Below are 20,413 nucleotides of genomic sequence, written 5' to 3'. Positions count from 1 at the left end.
GGGACCACCCAGAAAGATGGGAGCCAGCACTTTTCAGTCCTGATTCCCCCCTTAATCTCTGTCAGACCCAGTCATCTGTATTCCTGTTGTGGTACCTGCTGCCTGGAAAACAGATTTTACCTCTGCCATAGGTTGACTTGAATGCAATCTCTTTTCCTTTACCAAATTCTTTTCATTATTCAGGGACAGGCAAAAGTCTTCATGTGGGCATTAAGTCCCCTGAAGAGTTTCACTGTGACAAAGCTCCCAACTCTGTCATCTGTGACAGAATCTTCCCATTGATTGCAATAATTGAAGAGTAGTTCCTTTTGGAATAATACTGTCATAGCATGCAGTGTAAAAGATTAATCACAGAAGAATGATGGATTAGAATAACTGCAATATAATTTGAAATGTGTGCTTTTCAGATCTAGATATTTGTTTTTACAGCACAGTCCCCATTCCTTGGACTCAGTGGTATAGACTGATTTAAAGATTACATGGATTTATTTTTGCAGGGTGGTCCTACACACCCAGAAATACAACTTTCATATAGGTTTCTATTGTGATTCAGCCCAGGCATATAGGATAGCTGGGAAATAGTGCTACATATTTCTGGCTGTTTTTCAGAGCACTTGCTGGGCTGATGCCTCCATATGTCCAGTTATGTGCCCAAATATTCCATCCTTTCGTGCTTATCATTCATTTTGTACACAAATGACACTGGCATCAAGATAAGTATCTGCCATATGCAAAACGTTGGGAGTATTTGTTCTGTTATGGAATATAGGCTACCTGTTGCCCACTACTTTTATTTCATTAGGACTAGGGAAGGATGAAAGGCCCAAAAGCATGTTACAAATATAATCTGAACTTGGCATTAGATAATAAAGTTTAACAAATAAGATCTTTAATAAATATTACATAATACACTTAAACCCCCAACTCATTGATTTATTACTAAAAACCTTGTCTTTATAGCCATTGTTAAAAGTCCAGCTGTTGCAACTATATTTTTAGGATTTTCATCTGCAAGTTAAATTTTTACGTACTCAGAAGTATCTCTTCCTGATTTGGATTTTAAAATAGGCCAGATAACTTATGGGCAAAGACTCTTATAAAATTCACAATACAATAAAACGTAATCCACCGTTTCAAGATCAGTACCATTACAGGGACAGAATCTTTGAGAGATGGGAATTTTTTGAAATCTACCATATACGTAGCATATTTGATGGCAACACCCTTAATATGGCTTTTGAAAAGGCTATTTTATATTTACTTAAATATAAGCTATTCAGATATTTAGGGAATTGAAAAGTAGTTTCAACTACTAACTAATCAGTAGTTAATTCCAAAGGTTACAGGTGAACACAAAACTTCGGCCATTAATTCCTGTACTGAATTAGCCCATAGCCTTTGATAGAATGAAATGCTGATGACATACCCCTGGAAATAAATAATTGGATCAATGCCAATCTGACTAATCATTTGAGTCACCTGTGTAAACCACATATCTACAAGGGATTCATATGGGATTTCCTGAAGCAATCCTTCCTTGATTTTAAAAACATATATTTGCAACCAAAACTTAATAGTGCTTAACCAAGCCTTTGTTTCCAAAGGTCGTTGCCCAGTTTCCAAGAGAATAACAGAATTTGGAGCACAGCTTGGAACACTTAAAAGAGATCTTTAAAACTTCACCTGCAGTTGTACTATGTTATTCTCAGCAAATGTGATCCAAATTGGAGCTCCATATAAAATTTGAGCTACAATTTTAGCATTAAAAGCAAATGTTCATCCTTTTGAATAAAAATATTGAAGCAACACCATCAAGGTAGATTTTGCTTTCAGATGTATTGCCTTGCGATGATTTTGCCAAGTTAGAGTGTGGTTAAATAAAATGCCCAAATAACTAAAATTCTCTACTTGTGTTATTATATGATCTTGAATTTTCCATGGATACTTTTTAACTTTTTTTCCAAAAACCAAAATTTTAGTTTTATCATAGTTAATTTGTGATTGATTTTCAAGTAGGTGTTTCGAACCCACTCTAGTACATGAAAGAAGAACAACATCATTCACATATAACAAAGCACATTTTTTTCATTTTGCCTAATGATGGACAATGACCATTAACTTGAAGTAATGTGGTCTCCAGATCATTGAGATAGATGTTAAATAGTGTAGAGGCCAGGATGCAACCTTGCCTCACTCTCTTATTCATTGTAATATCTCCTTTAAGTGAATCTTTTCTGTTGCATCTGACTTGCATTATACTATCTTGATACAGTGCCATATTAAATATGTAAGACAGGAACCAAATCCTCTAATTTAGCCCAAAGTTTGGTTCTGTTAACAGAATCAAAAGTGGCTTTAAAATTTATAAAAGCAAAAAAGAGTTTACCTTTCAGGAAAATAGAACATTTTCTTGCTAAATAGGCTAATATAAAACACTGATCAGTTGTTGATCTGCCTTTTCTAAAAACACCCATAGCACTTGTTAAAACAAAATGTTCCTCAAGGTACAGTAAGAGGTTAATTTTCCAGTTAAATGTCTTGCATAAAGTTTTTCCAGAACTGATAGCAAACTTTTCTATCAGAACAATTTCCCCAATTTTAAATGTAATATTAGATATTCCTGTTGAGATTGTAAGCCTTTCAGCCCCAGAAATAACACTTAAGAAACAAGGTTTATCAAACAGAAGTTCCTCTGCCTTCAGGCATCAGCAAGTCAAGGAAATTATTTTCTAAAGTGCTTTAGCATAATCTTGTTAACCCACAGCACAACTTCAAAAGGAAAGGTTTCTAGATGTTTGGCTGCTAACAAGGAAAATCAGTAGCTGAGGAATTGCAGGCAGCTTCAAATGTTTGCATCCCTTAATTTCAAATTCCTTGCCTTACAAAGGTTAACTCTGAAGTTTTTGGAAATTCCTAAACATCTGCTCCAAGATCTCTGAATAAGGAAAGATTTCTTCTGTGTGCACATAGGGAAAATAGCATTAAATCTGTTTCTATATGGGTCATTGTTGTTTATTTTTACTAAAAGGTATCATTATAAAAATAGTTATATCTGAATTTTGCTTTTCAGAAACCTTCCTAGATCATTGTATACATTTTATAAATTATTTCATACAGTGAGAAACTGAGGATAAAGTTTCAAAAGTCATTGTGATACTGATTTTCTATTCTGTGTTATGGTGAATGAAAAGATGATTCAGTATTGTATAAAATGGTTTTATTTTTTGCTTTTAATGAATGCTACAGTACATAAAGAATTACTTAAAAAATGTCTATCAGTGTGTGAGACAGAGGTTAATGTTTAACCAATTTACATTTTTGTGAACTAAAATGAGAATGGACTTGTCCCATAATTTCCAGGTTAATATCTATTATCCACCAGCTTCATTTAAGTATGATTTTATACTAAAAATAAAATTCTGATGAATGAGAAGAGTGATGTGAAAGTGAAATGAACTAGAAGTAGATTGATTTGTTTGGTACTAGCTATTTGTTTAGGTTTGTACATCATTGGCTCTGGATTTCCACCCCCCCCCCCTCCACAGGACTGAATGTGACCATTCTCATCTTCTGTGGCAGATATGCATCTTGTTTGGCAGAATCAGTCACCCAAATTACGAGTATCAGTTTCCTTGTTGCTAATCCTCATCAATACAACTATGTGTTGAGGGGATGGGGGTATTACTGTAGTAATAAATTGTTGCAGTGCCTGTTCTGGTATTTTAATGCATCATTCCTATCAGAATAAAGGCAAGATGTAGAAAAATAAGTTAATACCTAAATTAGAAAAGGAAGGCTTAGTATCAGATCTTTAAATCCTACTTGTACATGAAGGTTTCACTTCCCAAATCAGGCTTTTGGTTTAATAAAATTGAAACCCTGAAATTTCTGTATTACCCAAGGAAAACTGAAATATTTTATAGAATTTGCTGAGTAGTTGCCATAAAGATGGGTGGGGTGGGGTGTGGTATTTATAGTGATCAAAGGAAAACAAATAAGCATGACTGACAGGGTAAAGCTGACTAGTTCAACACTAGCCTGACTGAAATATTTCATGTACAGATTAAATAGTAAAAATATCAGGAAAAATGTCCAACTTTCCATTTGGATTTACATGTAGCTTGCTATTTCTAGTCAGTTTCTCTAACATAACAGATTAATCCTTTCTAAAAGTTAAATATGCAACAGTGATTGTCATCTTAACTTGACAATCTGCCAATTAATCTACTGTGTCCCCCACCCCCAAAACAAATTTTTATGCAATATACTTTTTGAAATGAAAAGACATTAGACTATATTGTCTGATTTTTTCATTTCCTTACCATATGGAAGTAGAACTCAGTTAAAGGTGAAAACAATGGCTATCGATATATAGCCACAAGACTGTTCTTATGGTATCCATGGACAAAATAGGCCATTATTGAGATAATTAGTATATATTGCTAATAAAGCAAATAATATATAATTATAAGTTAATGGTGATTATTTAAACAACCACTAGATGTATTGTTTTTCATTTTGTCTCTACTAAATGTTGAAGTCACATCCTAAATGTCTAAAATTGTAGGGGAAAAGCTGCAGATTTGTAATACCAAAATCAGTTTCATGGAAACCCCACACTCTTTAAACTGAAGTTTATAGCTGAACAGTTGTGCTTAAAAGGCAATGTCTAGCCAACAGCTCCAGTGCCACAAGGATTGCTGAATAAGATGCCCAAAAGCAGAGGATGGCACTTCAGTGTCTATGCACAGAATTTAAATTGTGTGTGAGCCTGTGCCTCAATGATTGGAGACAACTGCTAGTTGCAGTCCACTGTGAACAGCTTCTGTGCCATGAGTGGTTCTAGAAATCTAAGCACAAGTAGCATGATAGGATACATTAAACAGGGCATTTCATAGCGTATAGCAGGGGCATTGGCAGGGGAGGTAATAAGATGCCAAGATGGTGGCTGTGCAATCAAAGCCCTGTCCCCTTTTTATTTGTGACATACATAAAAAGGGGTACGGCTTATATTAGATGGTCACAGCTTCATGACTTTTTTGACCCCCACACACACACATACCCTGGCTAAAGGCATGTAAGACATTGATTCCAAATGTAGTATTCATCCTTGTCGTGTACTCAATCTTACTTCTGTCTATGTGACCTCAGCACTTGGTCTCCATAGCTCCAGCGCATTTTATTAAGGAGATTTGTCGACAATCCCACAGCTCCCTGTTTCCAATCTTTTTTTATTTATTCATTCAAATGTATACTCTGCCTCTTAAAAGAAACAGACAAGGAATCTTACATCATTATAACTCATACCTAAAACTACTTCAACTAGTTTTTCAAATGGATCTGTCACCGTTTTAGTCTATATTAGTTCTATTTTTATGTCAAGAATCAAGATAGTTTACATTTTAAAAAGAGAAACTTGAATATGCTTTTTTAAAAAAAAAAAAAATCAGTAACTCTACAGCCCTGGATAGCTTACCTCACAAAACCGAAAATCTATACAAATAAATAAACTCCAGTAAATAACATGCTCCTTTAAAAAAGAAAAAAAAACTTTAAACTTAAAAGCTGACTCAACTAAGCAAGTATTTGCTAAGCAGCTAAGACAGGCAGAGAGAGAGAGCCTGGTGGATTTTTACCCAGAGGAAGCTCTTGATGCAATCATTCAAATGAATGGGAAAATCAGTCTGCATATGCATGCATTCCATTTGTATATTATGGTGCATACAAGAAACCTGATTAGTGCCTGTTTTTGCTTATGAATGAATTTGGGTTTCAACAAAACCTGAGCAACAGTTGTTTCCTGCCATTTGTTTTTCTTTTCAGACTATAATTATAACTGTTTATTTTGCAGACCTTGCCAGTGAGGTTTGGAGATGGACAACTGTATACCTGGACAGATGGTTTGAAAAGAAAGGACTGGCATGACTATGAACGTATTCAAAAAGATGCCATGCGTTCAGGTGAGATGCTTAAAGCAATTGACATTCCCAGATGCCTACATGTATGATAAGCATACATGTAGGCATCTGGGAATGGCAAGGGAAAGAAATGACACAACTACATTACTTACATACTTGTGTGCATTGTCAGAATACAAGTATGAAAGGCCAGTTCATGTTGTGATGTCACTGTGCACATTTCTTCATTTTCACAACATTGTGGTTGGTACTGGACACCTATGCCCCTACAGACTGATGTATTTTTGCATTAGACCTGGATAAGTAGTATCTACTGATATATCTTCTAGTATCTGAAATGTACTGTCATGCAGAAGTGCATTCTAGTTGAACAGTGCAGATAAGTTCAGAATAGTATCCACTGGAAGGGAGAGGTCAAAATCGGCAAGATGGTGGATATGAGTTCAGAGGAACAGGAATTGCAATGTGACTGCCATCTGCCATCTTGCTAATTTTGACACCCCCCCCCCAGTGTCCCCATGGATGCTAGTAGGAGTTGCCACAATTGAAATAGAAAGAATAACAAGAAAGAATAACAGATCAATTCCATTATTTAAAAGCTGAACTTTTGTCACAGCACTGTCAATGGATAAATTTAAAAGTATCCCTTCCCTGTTCTGTATTTGTGAATGCCTTAAAGTTCTGCTCTTGTAAAACTTGAATTCTTTTTCCAAAAACTTTTGCATGATTTTTATATCATCCTTACTATTTTATTTTTAAAACTGTAAGGCTGAAACAAAGTGACTAAAAGTTGCATAGTGAATGCCTTTAGTGAGTGGGATTTGACCAGACTGTTCCCAGTCACAGTCCAATATTAATCATAACACAATACTCAGTTAGATAGACATATATTCCAGGTGCTGCCTTGTGCAGTTTATTTGAGACTTGGTTCCTGAGTTGTTGTGGTAGCCTCTAATTCCTTATTCATACTGTCTCCAAGCTGAGGATGGAAGTGGCTGTAAAAAGCAGAAGTTTTCCAGTGTAACTGTGAAACTGGGAACCAAGAGTTGCTTTACAAATTATAGGTATACAACAGGTGTACTAAGGCATACTAGATCATCTAAATGTTTTGTACAGTATAACTAAGTAAAAATCATAGCATGATGGGCTTCAGGTCATAATTAAGACTTATTTATCAAATTAAGTTTGGTCATAACTGAGATGGGGGAAAAGATGTACAAACTGTTAGCAAAAGTATTGGTATTGTACCTTTTTGGCTGTTTAGAGTATGAAAAGCAAGTATCAATACATGTTTACATTGAAATATAGTAGTTATATAAAGCACACTGTTTCAGACTTGCATTTCTAAATATAGTAACAATAGCATACATTTCTTAAATCTTTCAGGTAATCTTACCTGTGAAGGTATTAGCCCTTGGAGAAAGGATGGGGTAAAATATAATTAATAGTTCTCAATTATTTTAATGCAGATAGGGCATCACAGCTTCATTCTAAGAAGTCAGTATTGGCCTAAAATGATCCTTCACTATATCCCCTGAAAATTCAAAGTAATAAGAGCTGCATTTCTTGATTAGCAACTTGTTCAATATACTTTCTTTAAAAGAAGTCATGTTGACAGCCACTTCACAAACAGGGTTCTTATGTTGGCAAAGGTCAATTAAGAGTTCTTAGTTAATCCCCACCACCACCACTATGAAAGGCCTCTCTACCAAATCGGTTTTTAATGATCTGAGTATAATCCATTCTCTCTAATGCCCTTGCAGACAGCTGAGCTCCAGAAAACTGCAGACCATGCAATGTGACAATATCACTTTTATTTGATCAGACCAACTAAAGTATCTCCTAAAAGGGTCATGGCATCAAGAGTTTTGACTTCTGGCCAGAACCTACTCTGATTGCTTTTGTTAGTCATATTCCATTGGCAAGTACTGCATTCCCAGAGATGACTTTGCCCATGGATTACCTGAAATATACTGAATAAATGGTGGCTGAGGAGCCCTTGATGATCTCGATGATGCTTCACAATATAGAAGATTTACATAGACATCCAAAGGCTAGCTTCACATCCTGCACAAAATGATAAACTGGTTTTGTCTTAGAGCTGCCCACTCAAGTTTTCAAACCAAAATTTAAGGAGTAAATAATATGCATCTAATTTTCTTACTGAAATGACTATTTGAATATCAGTTATATGGTTCCATACAGTATAATTGGATAACTAAGAACAGAGAAGCCATATGTGGGTCCTGAAGTCTTCTTTTCTGGTCTCCAGAGCATCCCAGAATCATACTGCTGAAAATTTGAAAGCATAAAGCTGAAAATCAGTTTCTAGTATCCTGAAAGAAATTAAATAAAGTGTGTAAAGTTTATTGGATTGACGTAGTGCACCTAAAACAGATACACACATACTCAGAAACAACTGAAGAGTGATATCATGAAATCACCAGCCTGCTCCTCTGTGGTTTTATCATCAAACATAATATTAAAAAAAAGAAATGTGGTCTATGGCCATTAAAAGATTCTTCAACCCTTCCTTAGACACATCATTTTTTACAAAAGTTGTCTAAAATTTAAAATTAATTAAATTTTATAGCAAATATGTGAGGTGTGGTTTATGGTTTATTTATTTTTGTGGCATTTATATGGCTGCCTAACTCAACAAAATGACTCTGGGTGGTGCACAAAAAAAAGGCAACTAGAAAAACAAATCCAAAAAAAGCAACATAATACATTAAACATCAACTAAAACCATACAATGGCAACCAAACTAAAATACACAACAACTCAACAATTGGGATCACAATCCAAACATCAATATACATTGATGGTAAATTTATCCTCTGACTACGTTCTAAGATGGCTATCTAAATTGATGGAATAACAAGCTTATTAGCCATAATTTATTATTTTGAATAGAAAACTGTTTATATTGTTAATGCCATAATTTCAGTGTATACAGTTAGAAACAAGAACATTCAGTGGTAGTGATGTTGAAATTTTGGAATACCTAAAATGCATAAGCTATTGTCTAATGTTTAATCAATCAAATCTTTATTACGGTCATGGACCACAGACTAATGTTAAAAAATATTTGTATTCTTTATTCATGCATCATCATCTGAATATGTTTGTGTATGTATGTATGAATAATCTCTCTCTCTCTCTCTCTCTCTCTGTGTGTGTATCAATAAATTCAAGCCATGATTCATTACAGTCATCCATAATTGATCTATATTAATCAATTCTGCAAACCAGCTGGAGCCATACATCTGTGTTTCCAATGCTGAATGATAAGTCTTTTGATCAGGTCAATTTTCTTTGTCCAGAAGTCAGCTCCCTAGTGATTGAGATATAAACATCTGAAAATGTTAAATTTCAAAGTCGAATTAATACATGATATTTATTTATTTATTTATTTATTCATTCATTCATTTTTCTGCCTTCGAATCAGTGTTGACTCCTGGTGACTACAGTTTCCTTGGCAAGGTTTTTTGGAAATGGTTTGCCATTGCCTACTTTCTAGGCAATGGCAGGGAAGAGAAGAGGGAATGACTGGCCCAAGGTCACCTAGCTGCTTTCATGCCTAAGGCGGGACGAGAACTCATGATCTCACACTTCTAGCCTGCTGCCTTAACCACTAGACCAAACTTTCTCTACAATACTTGTAATTGCTTCATACCAAAATGGAACAATATATTAAATATTAATCTCATGGCATCTCCAACAATATAAATACAGTGTGGTCATTTCTAAAAAAATATTTCTTGTTGAAAAGGTTGTAATCTAAAACATATATTGAAATTTGGGGGGGGGGGGTTAACCACTCTCTCTTTTTTTAATTGGTTAAGTACAACATACAAGCTAAATGTCCTGTTCAGACTATGTTCTTTATTTATAATAGCTATTTACAACAGCAAAAAGTCCATGTAATAGATTAGGCAATGCAATTCAATCAAGTCCACCTAGGCAGTAAAGGACAACCAGGCAAGGCTGAAGGTTCAGGTTGTGGCAAATCAGTGAGGCAGAACTCAGCTAGTTCTCTTATCAAAGCTGCAAGACTAAATGGAACTAGAGTGTGTGGCAAAGAAGAGGGTTGAGTCATGGGTCTGTGAACGGACACGCAGGTTGGACTCAGCTGGAACACAGAAGCTAGACAAGGCTGGACCAGAGTATCTAGGCAAGGCTTGGATCTGGAGACAAGGCTGGACCTGGCTGAAGCAGCAAGGCAAGGCTCAGATCTAGAGACAAGACTGAACTGGACTGGAGAGTGAAGGCAAGACTCAGATCTGGAGACAAGGCTGGACTGGGCTGGAGCATCTAGGCAAGACTCGGATATGAAGACACGGCCGGACTGGACTGGAGCATCTAGGCAAGGCTCAGACCTGGAGACAAGGCTGGACTTGGCAGGAACATCATGACAAGACTTGAAACTGGAGGCAGGACTAAATCATGCTGGAGTGATGAGGTAAGGCTTGGAACTGGATGCAAGGCTGTGCTCCTCAGGAATGGCAATGAGAGACTTGGCTGGAGCAGCATGTGCAGGAAGCAGGTCCACAATGACAGAAAGCACTGGCTCCGGTTCTACAGGGAAAGATTGCAACTGGTGCAAGGATTCTTCCACAGATGTTGTGAGCTTGAAGGATCGGTTGTCTCCAGCAGCTTGCTCTTGGCATGCCTGCCTTTTAACATGATCCTTTCCATGCCTTTTCTCACCTGCAGCCAATCAGGCTGCTTTTTGATTCACATGCTTCTCTGCTATCTTTCATGAGTGCTGATTAGAGGATTCAAACCTCCCTCCAAAGGTTGTCCAATCACGTCTCTGGTTTTTCCTGCTCTGCTGAGTCACTTCTGGTTTTTATTTCTCCAAATCCTTCCTGATAAGTATCATTTTCCCCTTCTGACTCAAGATAAGTTTTGTTTTCAGAGTCAGAAGCAGGCTCAAACCTCACACTAAAACGAAAAAGAAAAGGAAGTGTGTATGTTTGTGTGTTCACACACACACATATGTACTTGAAGGATTTTGAGGCAAAAAATTAAAAAAAAATCAGATTTTTTCCAATCTGATGGCCATTCTTGTATTTTCCAAATTTGCTGGCATATGGCATGCATCATCTTGACAGCATCATCTTGTAAGTTTTTAAACAGTTCAGCTGTTTAAAAAGCATAAATGTTTAAACTCTTTAAAAAGTATAAATGGTAGAAGCAATTTAATATATAAAAATTGGGCTTTCATAGATCATTTTCATAATCTTAGAACTCTTATGTTGTCTCTCAAATCTTTCAATAGTTGGAATTTTTATTTGTTTCTTGTTTACAAATAACAATTGTTTCTATGAAGCTACAGTTAGAAATTGCTGAGGAAAATCCTTCTGATTTTAAAAAAACCTCCTTTCAATAACTTCAAATGGTCAACTAAGACCACTCCCACCTTTATTGGAAACTGAAATAGTGTATATATTAAAAATGAACTTGTTCTAATGGTTCTTTTATTTCTTGCTGTTTAAACTTCAAGTGAACATGGTGAGTATTATAGGTTAAAGGAAATTCTGTTCCTTGTTTTCTAGAATTTCTTTCTGAGACAAATTAACTCAATAATTAGCATACTTGGGAATAGTAGTGATTTGTCTGATAGCATGACATTTTTATGCTGTTGGCATCTGTACCAACTTAAGTGAATAATGTTCCTTGTCTTGGCTCACTACTTCTTCTTCTTTTTATTTCTAAGTCCAGAATCTTTCCCTCCCTCTTCTTTGTTGTGCTTCAAGTACCTCTGCTGTAGCTCAGTGGCATAACATTGTCCGGCAAGCATGAGGCCCAAGGTTCAATTCTCTGAATCTCCAGGACCAATGAATCCCACACTTCCAATCAGTGTAGATGGTTTAAGATAGATGTACCAGTCATCTGACATGGCGTAAGACATTTTACTATGATGTTCTACCATACAATTGTGACCACAGGAATTACTATTGTGTTTGATTTCAAGGAGACACTAACTTACTGGGAATGAAATTGTCAGTTGTCTCAAATAAGCACTTCTTTTTCTCTTTTCTGCAATATCATCTTGTATAGAGTTGGACTATAAAATGACAAACTGATGTTGCCTTGAAAAATGGTAACAAATGTACAAATTGTAATGTGTATTGTTTTGATTCTTGGAAGTAACACCATCTCTTGTAAAATTGACACAAGGCAGTCATCATCAGCCTTACTGAACTAATATTAGGAACAATGTGCTTACAATAAACATAAATTAAGCAGCTTTCTAGATGGTACAACTCAAGGGTATTGCACCAAAACCAGCACATACTGTATATCCAAACATTTGTGCTCTTTTCGGCTAGGCAGCATTTCTAGAGCACAATCTTCTACGGCAGTGTCAGTTTTCACTCAGATGTCCTACCTAGAATAGCAAAAATAATCAAACACATTTTATCTGTTTCATGCCCCAAGTTTGGATTGTTTCGCCTTATCTATTTTGTGTCACCGAAGTAAGGATTGTTTTGCTAGTACTTCAGGGATTAGTCCAGGCAATTGCCAGGAGCCAACAATGACTTGAAGGCACAAAATCATCATCATCATCATCATCATCATCATCATCATCATCATCATCATCATCATCATCATCATCTAATTATCAAGTTTAGCTAATAGTTCCATGGCACAGGAAACTATATTTGCCAGTTTGGTCAATTCAAACATCTGTTATGTTCTACTCTATTCCTCTCCAAAGTTTTCTTTTTTTGACCAGTTCCAAGCCTGCCAGTCTCATCATTTAGAACAAGGAAACAGAAGGTTTATCATTTTTATCTAAAGTAAACATTGCTGTTTATACAATTAAGAAATGAAATCTTTGAGCATAGTAGCCAGAAGGATATACTGAAGAAGTAAGTGAGTATGCCTGAACTCATTATCTTTATTTTAAAAATTACATACAACAAAGAAAAGGAAAAAAGGAAAGCAAGCAAGCAAAATTAACATGCAAGTATCCAAAATAAGTGAAGTATGCCTGTGTTATGTTCAAATCCAGTGGTTTCTGACCACCATTGCTATGGCACAGAATTGGCCGAATGTATTATTTTTCATTGCTTCTTCAAACTGGTCTACTAAAAAGTTGATGTCAGTTACAACGATAGTACAATTTTTAAAATAAGAAGCTATTTAGCTACTAAAGTACATTTATTATCCATTGTTTTCCTTGATAAAACAAGTAACTGGTTATAGGATAGTAGATTTAATCATAGTGATTTATTATCTTCTGTATTTTCTCTAGCGCTTTGTAAGGACCACCTGCTGGACCTTATTTGTGGCCAATTCCTCAGCTCTTAAAGTAGCAGGACCTATCCAGTGTTCTTATGAATGATTAGCCCATTCTGACTCTTTCCTAATTCTAGACCATGAAATACAAAAATAAGAGTTTCCCTTTTCCAGTTAGCTTTTAGCATTGATAACAAACTACTGGGAAAAACTTCTTTCAAGAAGCTTAATCTTCTGGCTTCACAACAATACCATATATTTCAAGAACTGTAATAAAGCAGAGACTAGACCAAAATTCTGTTGCTTTTCCCATCTATCAGTATGTGTATGTGTGTATACACACAAACACACACATCTCAGATTTTTTTTCTAATGACACAAAATTCTTTAGTTTTGATTCAACAGTTGTATAGATAGAGCAACAGGAATAACACCACCACCACAAAGGAATTGTTACAATACTTCTGTGTAAAAATAAGCCTTGATATGGTAGGCCCAAATTCTTGCTTGTCATTACTAAATTACTCTCTTGCTTATTAGATGAGAGAAAAAATCACCTAAAGGCATAGAATGACAGCTTGAGAACTGTCAAATTCATGTTTGACTTGGAACAGGCTTGCTCAAAAAGATTCCAGCTGCAAGACTGCCACTTTCTAATTTACAGAACAAACTGCTAACTGTTTCTGAGATCATCCCTGATCACATTTTGATTTCATACCATTTCAGGGAAAGGTGAACAAGGAAAGCCATATCCTCTCACAGAAGAAGACAGTGATGATTCTGCTTATCGGGAAAATGGTTTCAATATTTTTGTAAGCAACAATATAGATTTGGAGCGATCACTGCCAGACATTCGACATCCTAAGTAGGTATACTAAGTTTGATTATTACTAGTTTCAGTTAATCCCTTTGTATTTACTTTCTTATGCAGATGCATATGAATCAGTGGAAGGTAAGAAATGGTGTTAAGCTGGTATGGCTAGAAGTTCTGCTTCTATTTGCAATATTTATAATGCATAAGAAGGGGAGGTGGTCATTTCCACTGCAGGCACTGCTTGGCTATCTAATCCAAGGGAATTGTGAATTTTCTGCTGACGTTTATTAGTGGCAGGAGGTAGGGTAATACTAGTAGCAGCCGAAGCCAGTCTTTGACTGGGTACAGTATCCCAGTATCTAAAGTTCTACTCTGAATTGATGAACACACGACATACATTAATTGTGTATGTTTATCCTCTCTATTTAGTAATTGTTTGGTTTGACTTCTTTTAATATAAAGCAAATTGTAGAAGGTTTGATAATGCATGGTATCGTATATGGAAGATACTTGACAGGTAATACTGAAAAAAGATATAAATGCAGGTCTTTTGTTTTGGGCTTTATTGATTCAATTGTTTTGAAGTCAATGAAGTCTAAGAAGCTATCATTTTGATGTCCAATTGATTTGATTTGTGTTTCAAGGTGTAATATGACTCAAATCTGTTTCAACTTATTCAACATACTGTATATATTACATTCTTAGAAAAGTGTAACAGGATCCACTGAATATTGTGCATATACCTGTCCTTAGAAAGAAAAGTAAATATGTTGTTGGAGAGCAGGAGGATAGGCATTACCAGAAGTCTTCTTGAAGTATTAGCAGAAATCAAAACCTTCTCTTTTTTTTTAGTCCAAATGTTTCAGCAAAGTTGTTAATAGTCTGAGATTAAAATTAGTAGAGGCATCACAATGAAACTGAATAGGCAGAAACTTAACCCAGTCCATTCCGAGGTTTGAAATGTGCAAAGTTACTTCCTGACATCCAAGGTGCAGTGAACAGAGTAGATCCAAGCAAATGGCTAGGGTTTTCAGGAAGTTGAATACAGACTAGAGTCAAGACACAGGGATACCTAATATTAGACTGTCATGGAAAATGTCCAGTGACTACTTATGGGTAGATACACACAAGTATCTTGAATGTATATTGCATCCATGCATAGCTAGTACTGATCCACCCTGATTGTTGAAGCCAGACTCCCTGGTTTCCAAGTACCTCTCCATACTCCTGGTTCTCCTCTGCCCTTTATTTTCGCACATAAAGTCTGGCTCTTCTCATGCTCTTCTTTCCTAATAATGAGTCATACCGTCGGATCACCAATCGTGTCCTAAATTATAAAGAGAGAAAGTATGCTGGAGGTACATTGATGGCAGATATTTTTAAACAGAAGAAAATTACACCAAAAATATTTGCATAGTAACTTTCAACTATCATATGATAGGATTACATTGGGATAAAAATGTAATTTTTTGGGTAAGTTAGAGAAATAGTGCTAATTTTATTAAAGTTATTCTTTTGTTATATGGGACGCGGTGGCGCTGCGGGTTAAACCGCTGAGCTGTTGATCGGAAGGTCGGCGGTTCGAAACCGCGCGGCGGGGTGAGCTCCCGTTGCTCGTCCCAGCTCCTGCACACCAAGCAGTTCGAAAACATGCAAATGTGAGTAGATTAATTGGTACCGCTTCGGCGGGAAGGTAACGGCATTCCGTGAGTCATGCTGGCCACATGACCCGGAAGTGTCCCTAGGGACAACGCCGGCTCCAAGGCTTTGAAACGGAGATGAGCACCGCCCCCTAGAGTCGGACTCGACTGGACTTTACGTCAAGGGAAACCTTTACCTTTACCTATTCTTTTGTTAATTTAGTAGATTGAAAAAGCTAGGTGAAAATATCAAGTGGTCAAGCTTCTTGGAGGTCCCAGTGCATAAAACCTACTAGCATGAAAGGGAACTAAGCAAGAACATAGCTCTGTTCTTATGTTTCTCCAATAGAGCTTGCACAGAAAACTTTGCCTGTGGATTATGCATGGAAGAACTCAGTACAGAATTTATTTATACTGAGTTATGTTTATTTATTTAGCTGTTCCAGCCTTCCTAGCACATTCTTCACATTTTGGGACCTAAATTTCCTGAATTCTACCAGCATGGCCAACAATTCTGGGAGTTGGGAAAAGCACCAGGCTGGGAAAGATTGATCAAACTGTTTATTGTTTTTAAAGATGCTCATCTCATATTTAATAGATCAAAAGTTCTTTCAAGAAAGGGAAAGTATGCCCTTGAAAAGCCATATATTAATCTCTATCAGCGCTGATTTTCCAATGATTAATGAAACAAATTAACACCATTTTATCTAATCTACAAGTTTAAATATTTTGGTTTTGGTTGGGAAAATTAACTCAAATTACCTGAAATTATCTTCAGTAATTCCTTTTGGCCAAGACTGTTTCCAGTTAGATGGGATTTTAATACATAATTATAGAGCATTGAAGTAGCATTTTATTGCATTGTTGGCATGATAAATATGCAGTGCACAATAGCTTTTGCTCTGAAAGGCTATCCTGTTTTCTATGCCAAAGGAAACAATATGGAAAATCATTTGAGACACGGTGAAGCTGAATTGCCATTTTCTCCTATTGTGTTTGTTGAACTATTCCTCCTAATTTGTTTTTTGCCAACTGGTAGCCAGATGGGCCATGACATTTCTTAAGAGAAATAAGGTGTTATCAGCACTGACTTATTGGGAACATTAACACTATGGTTCCTGCTCTTTCCCTTAACATTTTTCTTTCAATGAACCTATTTGGAGCTTTGGTGGCTTACCAAGAGCACTGTCATTCTCAGACAAGACCTGAATATGTTGGGCAACTTATTAACTGGAATAAAACCCACAATTCACAGGTTTATTCCTGTATTTTCTTGTGTTTTGATTTACTTTATTTGTTCTAATAAGCAGCTGTTTGATATTGAGAGGATCAAAAATATATTCAAATCAGCTTCGCAGAAGGCACTGTTTCTCTTCAGACTACTTTGCTCAACTCAAGGATATCCAACAAATTTAGAGGTGGAAAATGTGGATTCATATGGAAGGAACAGCATGCAGTGCTCCATCTTCTACGGCTTGTTCTTCATATATTCTTTATGAATATTTGAAGAGAACTAATGTAAATAGGGAACCATTCCATCTTTTGACCCTATGGCGGCATGCCTCCTCTCTCCCCCTCTCCCCCATCCACATATCTTAGGGGAGGCCAATGGATTGTTTAAAAATGTTAACTTTATTTATCTCTCTGTGTGTGTGTGTACGTGTGTGCATGTGTGTGTATTCCTTGTGTGTAAAATATGAAATTTTACACACAAGGAAATTTTCTTGTGCAGATTCAGCTTCTGCAGTCCCTATATACAATATTTTGATGTTTAACATTTACATAGAAAAGACAAGCAGGCACAATGATAGGTGAGATTTGCTGTTATATTTTCACTCACTTCCTCTACACATTCAGTTTACTCACATTTAATTATGAACAGGTATTATGATATTTCAAGTCTAGAACAGAGGTGCACAACCTTTTTAATCTGTAGACTACACATAGCCTTTTAGTAGAATGCTGGATCACCACTCTGAAAAATGGGTAGGAGGAATACACACACACACACACACATGCACACACACACAGAGAGAGATAAATAAAGTTAACATTTTTAAACAATCCATCAGTCTCCCCTAAGATATGTGGGTGGGGGGGAGGGGGAGAGAGGAGGCATGCAGCCATAGAGTCAAAAGATGGAATGGTTCCCTATTTACATTAGTTCTCTTCAAATATTCATAAAGAATATATGCAGAACAAGCCATAGAAGATGGGGCACTGCATGCTGTTCCTTCCATCTGAATCCACATTTTCCATCTCTAAATTGGTTGGATATCCTTGAGTTGAGCAAAGTAGTCTGAAGAGAAAAAGTGCCTTCTGCGAAGCTGATAGTCCTAGATTAGAAGGATAACTGTATGGCTGTCCTAACAGTCAGGAACCACGCTGAGACGAGGAATAGGTCTCTAGTGTTTTATTACTGCTACATTAGACAGAAAATCCTAACAAACTGAAGAAGCATGGGAAAAACCCAGACAGATAAACCCCAAAAGTCAAGGCAGGTCTGATCTGTGTCCCTTTGAATGACTGCTTAACTCCTCAGTACTATGCATGCGTTTTCCCCCCTGGATAGGGGCCCCCTCCTGCTCACCATCAGTACTCATGACAATGGCTGTTCAAAGGAATGCAGTTACAAGTCCTCTTCAGACCTTTTCTCCAATCCAAGGATGTCATGGAGAGAATGTTTTTTGAATAATTGTGGATGAGAGTTCCTTATTTTTTATAATGACATGAACACACTGAAAATAAAATGATAGTATTTACTGATAATGTTGCGTAAAAATCCCTGGAGGTCAATGTAGTTACCCGCAAACCAATTAAACTGTACTATTCGGCTTCAAAGCTGATTTAGGAACCAACTTCTGTCCAGATTCTCTGGCTTAACGGGTGAGTTAAGTTTTATATTAGCATTTTAATTTCTTGCTTGGTACAGAAGTATTCAGTAACGTTTGCACCCTCTAAAAGCTTTGAAGCAGTACACTACCATCATTGACAAAATTATTTTCATTTCTCCCAACCTTAGCTAATTTTACAGACCTGTCAAATGGTTGTGGAAATTACTGGTTATCACTGCTTTATCAAGTTCAGCAGACAAGGGTAGATTGGAAAAGAAATGTGGTATGGCTATAGCTAGCTCCTGTAAATTGAATACTTTGACAGACTGAGACAATTACTATGCAAATCTTTGCTTGAAAATGTTTTAGGCTGGTATTTTTCTGTTGCATACTTGTCACAGGTTTGATGTCAGGTAGCACTGTAGTTCCCTTGATAAAGAAAAGGTCAGCATTTTCTTTCTCTCTTTAAAATACCTACTGCTAAGAATAGTTACTCTGACAAAAACTGAATGGAAAATTGAAACTTGCACTTTCTCTTTGTTCTGACTTTGAAAATTGGGATGGGGGTTGCTTTAATTGTCTCTGAGTTCCTATGCTTGTCATTTATTCCCTCTTACTTCCTAAAAGTTTTGTAGACAACTTATCACCTCTCTCGTAATTTGTTTTTTTTCCAGCAGGAAGAACATTTTTAAGTCTGTTGATATGTATAGAAGGCACAAAAAGTTGATAGTTGGCCAAGAGTCTGCCACTATCCCTCATAATGAGCATAAAATATTATTGCTAAACTAAGGAGTGAAGCAAACTATAGATTTTATGAATTGGCCTTTTTTATAAACTCACTGAAATGGTACCAACATCTCTCACCATTTAAAAAGCTCAGGCTGTTTTGAAATGTTCACCTGTAGACTTTTTAAGAAAGGGCTGCTGAAGGTTTATTATTTTAAGACAGCAGATAAGAAAAACATGTTTTTATGGGAGCTACATTGGTAATAATTAAATTTCATCTTAAACTGATATTTAAATTCCTTCAGTTCTAACTGTAATAATCTCATGCATTATAAGAAGTGTGGCATAGAGAAAAGTATATCCTCAAATGTAGCCAGCTATTCCAGAAGACATCATGGAAGACTTTTGTAACCTTCTTAATGGACCTGCATATCCTAAACTATTTTTTTTAAAAAAAAATAATACTTAGGATTTTCTGATTACTGGTCTAGTAACTTTTTGTGGCCTATTAAAAAATAATCAGTAGCCTCTCATTTTAGGAAGCATATGTCCTGAAAATTTAACCTAGGAACACTGGCTTTTAGTGATCTTCTGGGTGCAATTCAAGTTGCTGGCTATCAGCTATAGAGCCCTAGAAAGTATGCCTTCTCTATCATGGTACCTGTCCGGCAGATCAGCCTTCCCCCAGAAATAGGAAAGGCGCCTATCTTACCAGGCTTGCATACAACTATGCAAATTTTGGATGTTCAATTATATTTTATTCTGCTAACATATTCATCCAATATTTCAAGATCAAAATTGAATATGCGTTTATACTGAAGTATATTGATTACAACATCCATGAGTATTTAGTCTGTAAAAAATTTTCTTTTAAAATACCATTGTAGATGTCAATGTCATCATTCACTGACTGGAAGATTCAACCGTCACCACTGATCATATTATTTTAATATTCACCTTAATTACAATCAACACTCACTTTGCGGAGGGGATATAACTTATACCTGAAATTCATTTAAAACAAAATTTCCTTTTACAAAATACTGATTTTTGTAAGTTGGTAATTTATGTAATTATGTGAATTATAATTTAGGAATCTCTTCTGCATATTTAATAATTTTCATATTTATTTTAGTCTTGCCATTCCTAAAATTAGGCTTTCTAATGTCTAGCTAATCCTTCCACAACCATAACATAAGAATACTTCTATTTCCTCATAGCAAGTGA

At 36.1% G+C, this 20,413-nt stretch overlaps 1 protein-coding gene across 1 annotated transcript in view; it reads left to right on the top strand.

Annotated features, from left to right (window-relative positions):
- The window catches only part of GALNTL6 (polypeptide N-acetylgalactosaminyltransferase like 6), a 564,011-nt gene that overhangs the window by 214,374 nt on the left and 329,224 nt on the right, over positions 1-20,413 (top strand). Inside the window, exons 2-3 of the mRNA XM_063310251.1 lie at positions 5,852-5,960; positions 13,899-14,037. Coding sequence (XP_063166321.1) covers positions 5,852-5,960; positions 13,899-14,037 — 248 coding nt within the window. The remainder of the gene's footprint in view (positions 1-5,851; positions 5,961-13,898; positions 14,038-20,413) is intronic.

Source organism: Candoia aspera, chromosome 8 (genome assembly GCF_035149785.1).
Source record: "Candoia aspera isolate rCanAsp1 chromosome 8, rCanAsp1.hap2, whole genome shotgun sequence".
NCBI classification, from domain to species: Eukaryota; Metazoa; Chordata; class Lepidosauria; order Squamata; family Boidae; genus Candoia; species Candoia aspera.
The sequence above is the reverse complement of the archived record's forward strand: the minus strand, read 5'-3'. Positions and strand labels throughout refer to the sequence as shown.